This window comes from Triticum urartu, chromosome 4A (genome assembly GCF_056163025.1).
Source record: "Triticum urartu cultivar PI428250 chromosome 4A, HENAU_Tu73, whole genome shotgun sequence".
NCBI lineage: Eukaryota > Viridiplantae > Streptophyta > Magnoliopsida > Poales > Poaceae > Triticum > Triticum urartu.
This window is the reverse complement of record NC_141876.1, coordinates 48,113,169-48,129,860: the sequence shown is the minus strand read 5'-3', so window position 1 is coordinate 48,129,860 and position 16,692 is coordinate 48,113,169. Positions and strand designations below refer to the sequence as shown.

At 44.5% G+C, this 16,692-nt stretch overlaps 1 protein-coding gene across 1 annotated transcript; it reads right to left on the bottom strand.

Moving 5' to 3' along the window:
• Nucleotides 1–14,207: 14,207 nt before the first annotated feature.
• Nucleotides 14,208–14,765, bottom strand: LOC125550534 (uncharacterized). Its single transcript, XM_048713559.2, has 2 exons — nucleotides 14,671–14,765; nucleotides 14,208–14,571 (listed from the first exon to the last, which is right to left on the bottom strand). Exons 1-2 carry the CDS (start codon nucleotides 14,717–14,719, stop codon nucleotides 14,375–14,377), a joined length of 246 nt encoding a protein of 81 aa, XP_048569516.1. The 5' UTR covers nucleotides 14,720–14,765; the 3' UTR covers nucleotides 14,208–14,374.
• Nucleotides 14,766–16,692: the final 1,927 nt, after the last annotated feature.

Genomic DNA, 16,692 nt, shown 5'->3' with positions numbered 1-16,692 from the left:
TCAATGAGCTATGGAGATGCCCATCAATTGATGTTAATGCAAGGAGTAGGGATTGCCATGCAACGGATGCACTAGAGCTAAGAATGCTCAACAAAAGAAAACTAGTGGGTGTGCATCCAACTTGCTTGCTCATGAAGACCTAGGGCATTTTGAGGAAGCCCATCGTTGGAATATACAAGCCAAGTTCTATAATGAAAAATTCCCACTAGTATGAACAAGACAACTTATGAGACTCACTATATGAAATCATGGTGCTACTTTGAAGCACAATATATGAGACTCACTACATGAAGAACAAGGTGCTACTTTGAAGCACAAGTGTGGAAAAAGAGATAGTAGCATTGCCCTTTTTATTTTCTCTCTTTTTTGGGCCTTTCTTTTTTTTGGCCTTTCTCTCTTCTTTTTTTTGATTGGGCAATGCTCTAATAATGATGATCATCACACTTCTATTGATTACAACATAATGGTTACAACTCGATACTAGAACAAGATATGACTCGCTATGAATGCCTCCAGCGGTGTACCGAGATGGTGCAATGAATCAAGAGTGACATGTATGAAAAATAATGCATGGTGGCTTTGCCACAAATATGATGTCAACTACAAGATCATGCAATGGCAATATGACAAAAGTAAAGCATGTCATGATGATGATGATGATGATGGTGGAAGTTGCATGGCAATATATCTCGGAATGGCTATGGAAATGCCATGATAGGTAGGTATGGTGGCTGTTTTGAGGAAGATATAGGGAGGTTTATGTGTGAAAGAGCGTATCATATCACGGGGTTTGGATGCACCGGCGAAGTTTGCACCAACTCTCAATGTGAGAAAGGGCAATGCACGGTACCGAAGAGGCTAGCAAATGGCGGAAAGGTAAAAGTGCGTATAATCCATGGACTCAACATTAGTCAAAAGAACTCATATACTTATTGCAAAAATTTAGAAGTCATAAAAAATCAAGTACTATGCGCATGCTCCTAGGGGGATAGATTGGTAGGAAAAGACCATCACTCATCCCCGACCGCCACTCATAAGGATGCACAAGCCAGGTACACTTCATGCTTCAAATTTGTTACATAACTTTAACCATACGTGCATGCTATGGGACTTGCTAACTTCAACACAAGTATTTTTCAAATTCACAACTACTCAACTAGCACGACTATGATATTATCACCTCCATATCTCAAAACAATTATCAAGCATCAAACTTATCTTAGTATTCAACCCACTAAAAAGAAAGTTTCACATATCTTGAATACCAAGTATATTAACATTAAGCAAATTACCATGCTATTAACAAATCTCAAAATAATCTAAGTGAAGCATGAGAGATCAAGTTTCTTTAAAACAAACCACCACCATGCTCTAAAAGATCTAAGTGAAGCACTAGAGCAAAAATTATCACGCTCAAAAAGATATAAGTGAAGCACATAGAGTAAAATATCAAGCTCAAAAGATATAAGTGAAGCACATAGAGTATTCTAACAAATTTCAATTCATACATGGCTCTCTCAAAAGGTGTGTACAGCAAGGATGATTGTGGTAGACTAACAAGCAAAGACACAAATAATACAAGATGCTCCAAGCAAAACACATATCATGTGGTGAATAAAAATATAGCTCCAAGTAAATTACCGATGAAAGTGGACAAAAGAGGGGATGCCTTCCGGGACATCCCCAAGCTTTGACTTTTTGCTGTCCTTGGATTATCTTGGGGGTGCCATGGGCATCCCCAATTTTAGGCTCTTGCCACTCCTTGTTCCATAATCCATCAAGAGAATTCACCCAAAACTTGAAAACTTCACAACACAAAACTCAATAGAAATCTCGTGAGCTCCGTTAGAGAAAGAAAACAAAAGACTACTTTAAGGTACTGTAGTGAACTTGTTCTTTATTTGTATTGGTGTTAAACCTACTGTATTCCAACTTTTCTATGGTTTATAAACTATTTTACTAGCCATAGATTCATCAAAGTAAGCAAACAACACACGCAAAACAGAATCTGTCAAAAACAGAACAGTCTGTAGTAATCTGTTACTAACGCAAACTTCTGGAACCCAAAAAATTCTACAAAAATTAGACGACCTGTGCAATTTGTTTATTGATCAGCAGCAATTGGAATCACTATTTTATCACGTTCTGGTTATTTTTGACAATTCGGGCACTGAGCGCAAAGATTCTGGAAATTACAGCAAGATCAAATAACCATCTTCCAAGAAGATCTAATAGGTTTAACTTGGCACAAACACTAATTAAAAGATAAAACCACATCTAAACAGAATCTAGATGGATTATTTATTCCTAAACAAAACCAAAAACAAAAAACACAAAATAAAATTGGGTTGCCTCCCAACAAGCGCTATCGTTTAACGCCCCTAGCTAGGCATGATGATTTCAATGATGCTCACATAAAAGATAAGAATTGTAACATAAAGAGAGCATCATGAAGAATATGACTAGCATATTTAAGTCTAACCCACTTCCTATGCATAGGGATTTTGTGAGCAAACAACTTATGAGAACAATAATCAACTAGCATAGGAGGGTAACACAAGCATAGCTTCAAAAATTTAAGCACATAGAGAGGAAACTTGATATTATTGCAATTCCTACAAGCATATATTCCTCCCTCATAATAATTTTCAGTAGCATCATGAATGAATTTAACAATATAACCAGCACCTAAAGCATTCTTTTCATGATCTACAAGCATAGAAAATTTACTACTCTCCACATAAGCAAAATTCTTCTCATGAATAATAGTGGGAGCAAACTCAACAAAATAGCTATCATGTGATTGAAAATTAAGATCAAGATGACAAGTTTCATGGTTATCATTATTATTTATAGCATATGTGTCATCACAATAATCATCATAGATAGGACGCATTCTTTCATCATAGTAAATTTGCTCATCAAAGCTTGGGGGACAAAAAATATCATCTTCATCAAACATAGCTTCCCCAAGCTTGTGGCTTTGCATATCATTAGCATCATGGATATTCAAGGAATTCATACTAACAACATTGCAATCATGCTCATCATTCACATATTTAGTGCCAAACAATTTAGAGATTTCTTCTTCTAGCACTTGAGCACAATTATCCTTTCCATCATACTCACGAAAGATATTAAAAAGGTGAAGCGTATGAGACAAACTCAATTCCATTTTTTTGGTAGTTTTCTTTTATAAACTAGACTAGTGCTAAAACAAGAAACAAAAAGATTCGATTGCAAGATCTAAAGATATACCTTCAAGCACTCACCTCCCCGGCAACGGCGCCAGAAAAGAGCTTGATGTCTACTACGCAACCTTCTTCTTGTAGACCTTGTTGGGCCTGCAAGTGCACAGGTTTGTAGGACAGTAGCAAATTTCCCTCAAGTGGATGACCTAAGGTTTATCAATCCGTAGGAGGCGTAGGATGAAGATGGTCTCTCTCAAGCAACCCTGCAACCAAATAACAAAGAGTCTCTTGTGTCCCCAACACACCCAATACAATGGTAAATTGTATAGGTGCACTAGTTCAGCGAAGAGATGGTGATACAAGTGCAAAATAGATAGTAGATATAGGTTTTTGTAAACTGAAAATATAAAAACAGCAAGGTAGCGAGTGGTAAAAGTGAGCGTAAACGGTATTGCAATGATAGGAAACAAGGCCTAGGGTTCATACTTTCACTAGTGCAAGTTCTCTCAACAATAATAACATAGATAGATCATATAACGAGCCCTCAACATGCAACAAAGAGTCACTCCGAAGCCACTAATAGCGGAGAACAAACGTAGAGATTATGGTAGGGTACGAAACCACCTCAAAGTTATTCTTTCAAATCAATCCGTTGGGCTATTCCTATAAGTGTCACAAACAACCCTGGAGTTTTTACTAGAATAACACCTTAAGATACAAATCAACCAAAACCCTAATGTCACCTAGATACTCCATTGTCACCTCAAGTATCCGTGGGCATGATTATACGATATGCATCACACAATCTCAGATTTATCCAACCAACATAAAAGTACTTCAAATAGTGCCCCAAAGTTTCTACCGGAGAATCAAGAACGTGTGCCAACCCCTATGCATAGGTTCATGGGCGGAACCTGCAAGTTGGTCACCAAAACATACATCAAGTGGTACGTGATATCCCATTGTCACCACAGATAAGCACGGCAAGACATACATCAAGTGTTCATAAAAGACTCAATCCGATAAGATAACTTCAAAGGAGAAACTCAATTCATCACAAGAGAGTAGAGGGGGAGAAGAAACATAAGATCCAACTACAATAGCAAAGCTCGGGATACATCAAGATCGTGCCATAGATGGAACACGAGAGAGAACACGAGAGAGAGAGATCAAACACATAGCTACTGGTACATACCCTCAGCCCCGAGGGTGAACTACTCCCTCCTCGTCATGGATAGCGCCGGGATGATGAAGATGGCCACCGGAGATGGATCCCCCCTCCGGCAGGGTACCGGAAAGGGGTCCCGATTGGTTTTTCGTGGTTCTGGAGGCTTGCGGCGGCGGAACTCCCGATCTATCTTCTGTTCTGGAAGTTTTAGGGTACGACGGTATATATGGGTGAAAGGAGCACGTCGGTGGAGCTCCGAGGGGCCCACGAGGCAGGGGGGCGCGCCCAGGGGGCGCCCTCCACCCTCGTGACCTCCCCGGAAACTTCTTGGAGTAGGGTCCAAGTCTCCTAGATCACGTTCGGTGAGAAAATCACGTTCCCGAAGGTTTCATTCTTTTTGGACTCCGTTTGATATTCTGTTTCCTCGAAATATTGAAATAGGCAAAAAAACAGCAATTCTGGGCTGGGCCTCCGGTTAATAGGTTAGTCCCAAAAATAATATAAAAGTGGAAAATAAAGCCCAATATAGTCCAAAACAGTAGATAAAGTAGCATGGAGCAATCAAAAATTATAGATACGTTGGAGACGTATCAGCCACCTATGTGCAAAGCACGCCGGTAGAACCAGTCTCGCGTAAGCGTACGCGTAATGTCGGTCCGAGCCGCTTCATCCAATAATACCGCCGAACCAAAGTATGAGATGCTGGTAAGCAGTATGACTTATATCGCCCACAACTCACTTGTGTTCTACTGGTGCATATAACATCAACGCATAAAACCTGGCTCTGATACCATTGTTGGGGAATATAGTAATTTCAAAAATTTTCCTACGCACATGCAAGATCATGGTGATGCACAGCAATGAGAGGGGAGAGTGTTATCTACGTACCCTCATAGACCGGAAGCGGAAGCGTTATAACAACGTGGTTGATGTAGTCGTACGTCTTCACGGCCCGACCGATCAAGCACCGAAACTACGGCACCTCCGAGTTCTAGCACACGTTCAGCTCGATGACGATCCCCGGACTCCGATACAGCAGAATGTCGGGGAAGAGTTCCGTCAGCACGACGGCGTGGTGACGATCTTGATGTTCTACCGTCGCAGGGCTTCGCCTAAGCACCGCTACAATATTATCGAGGATTATGGTGGAGGGGGGCACCGCACACGGCTAAGAGATCAATGATCAATTGTTGTGTCTGTGGGGTGCCCCCTACCCCGTATATAAAGGAGTGGAGGAGGGGGCCGGCCAAGGAGGGTGGCGCGCCCAAGGGGGGGAGTCCAACTCCCACCGGGAGTAGGACTCCCCTTTTTCCTATTAGGAGTAGGAGAGGGAAGGAAGAGGAAGGAGAGAGGAAGGAAAGGGGGGGGCTCCCAATTCGGATTGGGCTTGGGGGGGGGGGCGCCCCCTCCCTTGCTCCTTTCCCCTCCTTTCCACTAAGGCCCAATAAGGCCCATATACCTCCCGAAGGTTCCGATAACCTCACGGTGATCCGGTATTGTCCCAATCTTACCCGGAACCTTTCCGGTGTCCAAATATAGTCGTCCAATATATCGATCTTTATGTCTCGACCATTTCAAGACTCCTCGTCAAGTCCGTGATCACATCCGGGACTCCGAACAACCTTCGGTACATCAAAATATATAAACCCATAATGAAACTGTCATCGTAACATTAAGCGTGCGGACCCTACGGGTTCGAGAACAATGTAGACATGACCGAGACACGTCTCCGGTCAATAACCAATAGCGGAACCTGGATGCTCATATTGGCTCCTACATATTCTACGAAGATCTTTATCGGTCAGATCGCATAACAACATACGTTGTTCCCTTTGTCATCGGTATGTTACTTGCGCGAGATTCGATCGTCGGTATCTCAATACCTAGTTCAATCTCTTTACCGGAAAGTCTCTTTACTCGTTCCGTAATACATCATCTTGCAACTAACTTATTAGTTGCATTGCTTGCAAGGCTTAAGTGATGTGTATTACCGAGAGGGCCCAGAGATACCTCTCCGACAATCGGAGCGACAAATCCTAATCTCGAAATACGCCAACCCAACAAGTACCTTCGGAGACACCTGTAGAGCACCTTTATAATCACCCAGTTACGTTGTGACATTTGGTAGCACACAAAGTGTTCCTCCGGTAAACGGGAGTTGCATAATCTCATAGTCATAGGAACATGTATGAGTTATGAAGAAAGCAATAGCAACAAACTAAACGATCAAGTGCTAAGCTAACGGAATGGGTCAAGTCAATCACATCATTCTCCTAATGATGTGATCCCGTTAATCAAATGACAACTCGTGTCTATGGTTAGGAAACATAACCATCTTTGATCAACGAGCTAGTCAAGTAGAGGCATACTAGTGACACTCTGTTTGTCTATGTATTCACACATGTATTATGTTTCCGGTTAATACAATTCTAGCATGAATAATAAACATTTATCATGATATAAGGAAATAAATAATAACTTTATCATTGCCTCTAGGGCATATTTCCTTCATGCAGAACCCAAGGGAAGGTATATGGTGGTAGGTAGGCAAATGGTAAAACCAAGGTTGGGCCTTGCTGGAGGAGTTTTATTCAAAGCAAACTGTCAATGGGTTCCCATAACACCCAACAGCGTAAGGAACGCAAAATCAAGGAATATAACACCGGTATAACGGAAACTAGGGCGGCAAGAGTGGAACAAAACACCAGGCATAAGGCCGAGCCTTCCACCCTTTACCAAGTATATAGATGCATTAAAGTAAACAAGATATAATAATGATATCCCAACAATAAACATGTTCCAACAAGGAACAAACTCCATCTTCACCTGCAACTAGCAACGCTATAAGAGGGGCTGAGCAAAGTGGTAACATAGCCAAGCAACAGTTTGCTAGGAAAAGGTGGGTTAGAGGCTTGACATGGCAATATGGGAGGCATGATAAAGCAAGTGATAGGTATCGCGACATAGCAATAGAGCGAGCAACTAGCAAGCAAAGATAGAAGTGATTTCGAGGGTATGGTCATCTTGCCTGCAAAGTACTCCGAGTAGACGAAAGCTTGATCCTCGTAAGCGTACTCAACGGGTTCCTCGATCACGTGCTCGTCTCCCGGCTCTACCCAAAGCAAGAACACAAGCAAAGGAAAACAACAATCAACCACGGTGCAATGCGCAAGCGACATGATGCAAAACATGACATGATATGCGGGATGTGATATGCAATGCATATGTGTGCTTCGGAAAGGAAAGATTGAACCAGGCCTCAACTTGGCAAACCAAGTGTGCCGCTGGAAAGATGAGTTGATTTCGGTCGAAATCGATATAAAGATCACCGGAATCAGATGCACGATTTGGAAATGGCAAGCAAAACAAGAATGACACAATTCTACGATTAACAGCACGATGCCATCTAGAATGCAACGAGAAACTAAGTTACTGCACTCCAACATAGCAACAAAGCACATAGTAGTGATCTACTCAAGATACTTGACAAAATCACACAAGAGCAGGTTCAAACAAGCATGGCAAAAGTGCAAAAGATATCAAACTTAGTGAAAATACTAACATGCCAGGAATTAACATCAGGAAGCAATGTTTAGAGAAAGATAATAACATGCTACAGGAATAGAACATAGCAAACAAAGGCATGGCATGGATCTACTCAAAGTATATAACAAAAATCCCTTACTGACCATAAGCCAAAAGGGAACAGAAAATATGATGGCACCCATGTAAACGTAGCAAGTTTCGTTAACAGATTCAGACTTAGCAGAAAACTGGACATGGCATCAACAGAATTATGAAGGCATGTTTGCGAGCTCGATGCACTCATCATAAGGCATTGCATGACAAGCTAAGCATACTACCAGCAAGAAGACATGTACAAGAAACTAACCAAAGCAATAACAAACTCATATCATGCATGGATCAACTACAACAACCTTGGCAAAATTGATTAACACATAAACAATCTGTCAGGAACATTTTATAGCAAAAGTAAAGTAAGATTGAGTCATGCTAGGGCACTCCATAAATGCAAACATGGACATGGATGGATAGAGCATAACCATATGTCCAAATCATCCTTACTGAACATACTCAAAAGAAGTATGGATCTCCCTGTAGCAACATGAATACATGGCATAAAAATAATAGCAGAGCAAAGACTTAGTGAAATTCTAAGTCCCTGAAATCAGCAATATCAGGAGAGCTACTTTGCATGCATGTGCTAGTCACCACATTGATCACAAAAATACATGGCATACACCCCTGTAAAGATGGCATGGCATAGCCCAAAACACATGTAGAGCTCATGCTCATATGCAGCACACAGTAAACATGGCAAAAATGACAAATGCTCAAGATCTGTTAAGAATCAGGAACTAACATTTTATAGCACTCTTGCATCAACGATTAGTGCATCAAGATGGACTCAAACAAGCATGGTGCAATGGAACAAAATGAAGAGGACATCATGATGAACATTTTGATATATGGCACGCCCAAAACGGAGCTACGGATGCAGAGTTATGACATGATGAAAAGTGCTTGAAAAAGTAACAGAAAAGGACTTAGAGAGATTTTGAAGTCAACCCTAGGGTTCTCTGGATCTGGATCTGAGCGCGTGGAAAACGAGGTTGGCCGGGGTCTTCGCCGGGGACTTGCCGGAATCCGGGAAGAAGAGGGCCAGGGGGCGGCTCGCCGGAGTGGGGCTTGCCGGCGACCGAAGCTGGAGAGGTGGACGGGGCGACGAGGCATCGGTGGCCGGTGGCGGTGAGGTCGGTGGTGGGCGCCGGCAGAGCGGAGGCGGCCGGCGGGTGGCGGCGGAGACGCGCCGGCGCGGGTAGGCGGCGAACGGGGCAGCGGAGCTTGCTGGATCGGCGGCGGAGTCGGGCACAAGCGGCGGAAGACGACGTGGGGGCGGCGGGCCCGATCTGGCCTGGGGCAGGCCCAATCTGGCCCGGGGCGGACCCGATCTGGGCTCCCTCAGGCCACGGCGGCGGGGAGGAGAGAGGAGGTCCGGCGGGACACATGGCGGCGTGCTAGAGGAGGAGGGAGGCGGCGTTGCTGAGGTGGCGGCTCCGGATTGGCTGGAGTGAGGTGGCCGGGCGCGGCGGACATGTCCGAGCGACGGGATTTTTGTCTGGAGGCGCGGAGAGGAAGAAGGTTAGGGTTTCATCCGCGAATTTTCAGGGGAGGTGCAAATATATAGGTAGAGGGAGTTAGGAGAGTCCAAATGAGGTGCGGTTTTCGGCCACACGATCGTGATCGAACGACCGAGAGGATGGAGGGGGTTTGGATGGGTTTGTGGGCTGACTTGGAGGGGTGTTGGGCTGCAACACACACGAGGCCTTTACAGTTCCCCGGTTAACCGTTGGAGTATCAAACGAACTCCAAATGGCACGGAACTTGACAGGCGGTCTACCGGTAGTGTACCAAGGCCGCTTGACAAATCTCGGTCCATTCCGAGAAAGTTTAACACCCGCACACGAAAAGAGACAAAAAGAGGGCGCCGGAGGACGCAGGAGTGTCGGATTGAGAAACAGACAACGGAGAAAATGCTCGGATGCATGAGACGAATACGTATGCAAATGCGATGCTCATGATAACATGATATGAAATGCATGGCACGCAATCAAATGACAAGGCAACAACAGCGAATAACTGAAAGACCTGGCGCAACGGTCTCGGGGCGTTACATCGCGCGTCCATGCAACCGCAAATATGGATCATTGACCCATTCAGATCTTGCAGATCGGTGACGAAGCTAATCATTCGGTGATGCTGCATACGCATGGCCGCCTAATCACTATCAAGGGGAAACATTTCCTTGGGGGTGAGGGGTCTCGCCCCCACTCGCCCCCCTTGGATCCGTCCCTGCCCTTGAAGAATCCCGTAATTAGCTGGGTAACAAACTATATATTTTTATTTTTTTGACAATAGTATGACTTTATTCATCAAAGGACCGAAAGATCGTTTACAATCATGGATGAAATAAAAGTCAAGGATGAGATCATTCCAAAATGACAAAGATCTAGTAGTAAAGCCAGACTTAGCTAAACAATCCACCACTTCATTTTGCCTCTCAGCAATGATGAAAATCAATACTACCAAAACTGCTAACAAGTTTTTGCCACAAACCATATTTTTGTTAATCAATGGAACATAATGTTTTCGCCTCACATTTCAAAAGAAGTGCAATCTTTGAATCAGCTACCTAGCTTTATTGACGTACGCCGTTTTCTTTAAGGACCGTGGTATACAAACCAATTGTCTTCTTCAGATAAATCGCAAAACCAATTGTCTTTCTTCAGATAGAGTAAACCGCAAAAGAATTGCCCTCGATAATCATCATTCAGACACGCCTTCTCGTTTTATTTACGTAGTTCTGTAAATACGTATTCAGTTCATAACATGTGTTGTCTCGTCTTCCTTCTCCCCCACTCCGCATCGTCAGTCCCCTGATCCCCTCTGTTTCTGCTGACCCACCAAAACCCTAATGGCTTCCCGCCTCCTCCACCTGCGCCGCCTCCTCCCGGCCGCGCGCCCGTCATGCGCCGCCGCGTTCTCCACCGCCGTCACCCCGACCCCGCGGGTCTCCGGTCTCGTCGACGAGATCTGCGGCCTCAACCTCATCGAGGCCTCCTCCCTCGCCGATGCGCTGCGCGGCCGCCTCGGCGTCGACCAGCTCCCTCCCCTAGCCATCCTCATGGGCGGCGCAGCCCCGCTGGCCGGAGATGCTGCCGGGGCCGGCGAGGAGGCGAAACCCAAGGAGGAAAAAATGGCGTTCGACGTGAAGCTGGAGGGGTTCGACGCCGCGGCGAAGCTCAAGATTATCAAGGAGCTGAGGGCGATCACGAGTTTGGGCCTGAAGGAGGCCAAGGAGCTCGTGGAGAAGGCGCCGGCCGTGCTCAAGGCCGGGGTTCCCAAGGAGGAGGCGGAGAGCATCGCCGAGAAGATGCGGGCACTGGGCGCCAAGATTGTTCTCGAGTGAGAGGACGAGATCTCTGTATGCCTTTGCTTCTTGATTTCTTCCTGTTTATTGTACGAAGGAATTAGAGAAATTTTGGAACTAAGGAGTCAATAATTGACGAGACTGACTCTAGATATCCTCTCGTTGATAGTGGAAATGGCAGTTGAGCTTTTGAAAGCATGGTTATAGAATTAACGATAGAGCTTTGAGCTTTGTCTTATGACTGTTTGTTTGAGTGTGAGCAAGGGAGAATGCATTTCTTAGAATAGAGCAATTAGTTTATGACTGGATTTCTGTCATACCATTTCCAGTAGTGATTTGTTTTTTGCACAGGGTATCTAGGTAATGCATCTTTCATGTACTCCCTCCTTTCTTTTTTATAAGACGTTTTGTACAGCTGACATTGAACTGTTTTGTGCTCTGTCTGAATTGCCTAAACGTCTTATAAAAGAGAACAGAGGGAGTATCGGTGTTCTGCTGTTGCTAGGTAGTACAATGTTGTGAAATTTGCAGTAACAGGAAGTGAGATTTTGGAGAGGTCTTATTATGTCCGTCAGTGCTTGTTACTAATTCGAACTAGACCAAAAGCTTCGATCTAGATGGTAGTAATTAGTTGAAATGGTAATGTGCGGTTGTGCACTTCTCTATGTTTTGCGCTTCTGCAGTATATGGATACATATGAAATGTTTAAGCTGCTGACATAGTCCAAGGTACATTTAACTGCAAACTATTTATGTTGTGGTTGAAATGAGACCTTGCTGAAGTACACTTACCGAGGGTGTTGTTGGAGATCACGACAAATGATATGACTATGTGGAAATGACTATGCTTATTAGTTGATTACGTTTATGAAAACTCTGTATAGTATACTTTTAGATTTTTTTTAATTTCTAATAATTATTCTTAGATGGCCTATGTTAATTGGCTTGTGGGGTTGAGCAGAAGTTCCGAAACTATCCCAGCGTTCTGTCAGCTATTTATAATATATAGAGATGGCATGAGTTTTCTGAAGTATACTCACGCTTAGGATAGACACTGGAAACAGAGAACCATTTCTTTGTATGCTTTGGGCTATTGTAGCATCTGTTAGCTTGGCCTTCTCATTCACAGTTCTGTGACACAAGATGCTTGTTTGTTGTTAGGGCCTGGGTGCCTGGTGATTTGTTGTTCTACTTCATTCGGTCACTGACATGTGAAACTACATAGTCGTATTGGTTGGTGCACACACGAGAATTGGAAAACAGTGTGAATGATAGGGAAAATATGTAGCTGCATTTTTCAAGAAGTAAGAATGGCTACTCATGCTCTTTCAACCTCAAATGTATTTCCGATATCTTCGATGCATGGTGCAATTAAAGTTTAAAGATGAATGATCAATGTATATCTTACCACTTGAATTTTTTGGCATGAGGAATGCTACTAATTCTGTCAGATATATAAAAATTAGGCGTTTCTGTTGTGATTTGTAAGAGGAAACAAAACTTATCTTTGTTTTAGCAGTACAAATTTCTCAGTTTTGTAAATCCCCGACTTTCACACATTGAAGCATGACTATACGAATCAGGTAAGTGCCTGCTCCTACACTCTTGATGGGCATGTGTCATACAAGTGTCAAAGAAAGGCCGAATTCTTTGCCTCAGTGGTTGCCAATTTGCCATTAGCTCCATCATATGAAGAGCAGGTAGCATGGAGAAAGTGGAAAATTGAATTTCTACATAGATATGCGAGCACTGAAATTATGTGTACCAAGTGCCCACTCTGAAGACAATACCAAAGCTTTAACCTCTGATTATTGAAGCACCTTCACATGGGTCTTCTAACTTGCTTTTGATTATGTTTGTGGTAATTGTCATCATCTGGTTTCGTCTGTTTTGATCCCTATGGAATTTGTGCTTTAAAACCATCCTGATTGTGCTACAATTCCAGACGTACCCCTTTGCCTGTGAAAGTTTGGAGAAAGCAAGGTACGTGTATTACCTTGAAGTATCGGATCTGTAACATTGCTGTAGAGATTTAATACTTCTTTTCGAGGAAGAACCAGATTTTGGTAAACAAATTAATGATGTGTAGATTATCTTGTCTAGAATGTATGGTATGATATTTTGATTGTGCAAGAGATTTTACCAGTTAAAGATTCTTAAGCAGTTTCTGTGAAGATCATTGCTGTGCTTGCACCTTGTGTTTTGTGTATGTTTTGGTTGCTACTTGTTGCAGCAGTGTATATGGGAGTTGAAGTTGGCTCAATCAGCTGTTGATTCTGCCGATTTTTTTTCTGATCTAATAGTCCAGTTTTTATCACATCAGTTTACCTGCGAACACTGCAACATAGTGCATGACTGCCTGGTCTTATCTTCCGTTTACACGGTGAATTGTGTGCAGCTGCTGCATTTCATATTTCTTTTTCAGCGACTACTGAAACTCCGAACTCCATTAGGCATTTGCAGAATCACCCAGACACATACCTGTGTACAGTATTAAATTGTGGCACACGCACCGTTAGGTTTTATGCAGCATTATGATATCTTTTCTGAAACATACAAGAAATGAGTTTGTGGTCACGTTCTTCAAAGGGCATTTCGTCACGTTCCCGTTGCCGAGGAAGATGGTGCAGCCTTTCTCGCCGGCAGGGCAGCAGTTGCACGCTCGACCGGCACGTCATGTTCATCGCATCCTCGCAGCACATGGCGCAAACCTTCCCTTCCTTTCTTGCCTCGGTGTTTTGTATGGATCCAATCACGATGAGCCCTGCACGATCCAGAGAACGGAAACAACTCCTCCATGATGAGGATGGTTAAGGTATATGACGTGAAAACTGAAACCAATGCAATCCGTCTTTTCATCCTTGAACAGTGCGTTCAAGTTCCGGACATCTTCCAAATCCAGGTGGATTCCAATCAATTCATTACTTATTCCAGGGCACAAACTTGCCATTCCATTCCATTTATCAGTTGTTGCAAGACACAATTGCCGCTTTATTGAACTCAAGCTCAAACACGAGATCGCAAGAAGAACACGACGAACGCGTGCAGTGTACAGCAGTACTTTTCAGCACTTGGTTTTGGGGCAGTCGTAGGTCGAGCCGTCGTCGAGGCGGAGCACGCAGTGCTTGCCGTCCTTGGGCGCGCACACGCAGGCGCAGCCGTCGAGCTTCTGGCCGGGGTAGTTCTTGCAGGTGATGTGCCCTCCCTGTTTGCACCGGACGAGGTCGCAGGTCGCCTGGGCGTCCCCGAACACCACCAGCACTGCTTGATGCACAACAAAAAGCTATCCGGATAAAGTGCCGGAGAGAGCGTATCACACGAGCGTGCGTGGTTGAAGTGAGGATACGAATGGAGGGGTACCTGAGAGGAGGAGGATGAAGGTGAGCGACAGCTTCATGGTGGCAGCCATGCTTGTCAGCTTGTGTGTTGCGTTTTGAGTCCGTGCGATCTGTGGTTGCCTGCAGCACCGGTGCGTTTTATACAAAGAAGCTCCGGACATGTACGCCTTCCATTGAATCTACGGATCCGCCGTCCTCTTTGACTTTGTGCCGCGTAGTTAAGGTTCAGCAGAGATTTGACGCGAAATCACGTGGTACGCACTGCTGATAGTAATACGTACTCCCTCCGTTCCAAATTACTCGCCGTGGACGACGAGTAATTTGGAACGAGGGAGTACGTGCTTATGTCTTCGGCCATTTGGGACGTGTTTGATTAACTGCATGGAGTTCAACTAGGTCCGCGCGAGGTGAAATTGAACTGTTTGGGTGCCTGCATTCACTGTTTGGCCTGCATAGCACGAAACTTAAACCACCTTCCAGCTAGACCCGAGCGGTTAGTTCAGCCCCCCCCCCCCCTCCCAGCCAAGCTCAGGCGATGCAGAGGAGGGGAACACATGGCTGGCCTCCCGCGTCCACGGAGATGGCACGAGCCCATGCGCATCTTCGAAAAAGCAACGGGAGGAATTAAGGTCACCTCCCGTCGATTCGGTCGCCCTATATAGCCACCCTCATCTCACCGCCCAACTGCCGCCACCATTCACCCCTTACGAGCTTTCCCCTCCCACACAGATCGACACTGACGAGCCGGTAAGCGATGCTTCTTCTCTGGCTCTCGTTTCACGTCGACGATGAATCGAGTCCTCCTCTTCTCTGACCTATTCCGCGCCTCCTTCCGGCTGCGTCAATGGTTGTGAGCTCGATCACCCCCTACTCTCTACTTACCCACTTTAGCCAGATGTGTGAGCATGTGATAAGCTGTGGCTAGCACTATACATTATCGATCTGTGAGAATTTGATGTTCTGGTAGCTAGTGGTGATGGAATTGTAGCATGCTATGAGTTGTTTCCATGTCAGCAATGATTGCTAGCTAGTCGTGGTGCATTGGTAGTATGCTAGTTGATGTGTAGTATGCTAGTTTGCAAGCATGTGTGGTAGTGTGTTGAACTCCTTGTGTAACACCCTTGATGCAGCTATATCTCACACGTGTCGAAGCACGACTTAGAGGCATAACCACATTGAAAGCAATGTCACAAGTGAGGTAATCTTCACAACAACCCATGTAATACAATAAGGGAATAAGAGTAACATAGCTGGCTTACACTCGCCACGTCACACAAATACATAAATAACATTACATTCATCCAATACACTCAAGGTCCGACTACAAAACCAAAATGAAGAACAACCCCCAAATGCGACAAAGTCCCCGGTTGCCCCAACTGGGCACCAGTACTGACCATCTGGGAAAGACACGTAGTAACGACGAGAGTCTTCATCGAACTCCCACTTGAGCTCGGTCATATCATCTGGAGTGGTATCATCGGTCCCTGCATCTGGTTTTGGAAGTAATCTGTGAGTCACGGGGACTCAGCAATCTCACACTCTCGCGATCAAGACTATTTAAGCTTATAGGTAAGGTAAGGTATGATGTGGAGCTGCATCAAGCGACTAGCATATATGATGGCTAAACATACGCAAAAAAGAGCGAGAAGAGAAGGCAAAAGCACGGTCGAACAACTATGATCAAGAAGTGATCCTAGAACAACCTACGTCAAGCATTACTCCAACACCGTGTTCACTTCCCGGACTCTGCCGAGAAGAGACCATCACGGTTACACACGTGGTTGGTGCATTTTAATTAAGTTAAGTTTCATGTTATCTACAACCGGATATTAACAAATTCACATCTGCCCATAACCGCGGGCACGGCTTTCGAAAGTTTAAATCCCTGCAGGGATGTCCCAACTTAGCCCATCACAAGCTCTCACGGTCAATGAAGGATATTCCTTCTCCCAAGACAATCCGATCAGACTCGGCATCCCGGTTACAAGACATCCTCGACAATGGTAAAACAAGTCCAGCAACACCGCCCGAATGTGCCGAC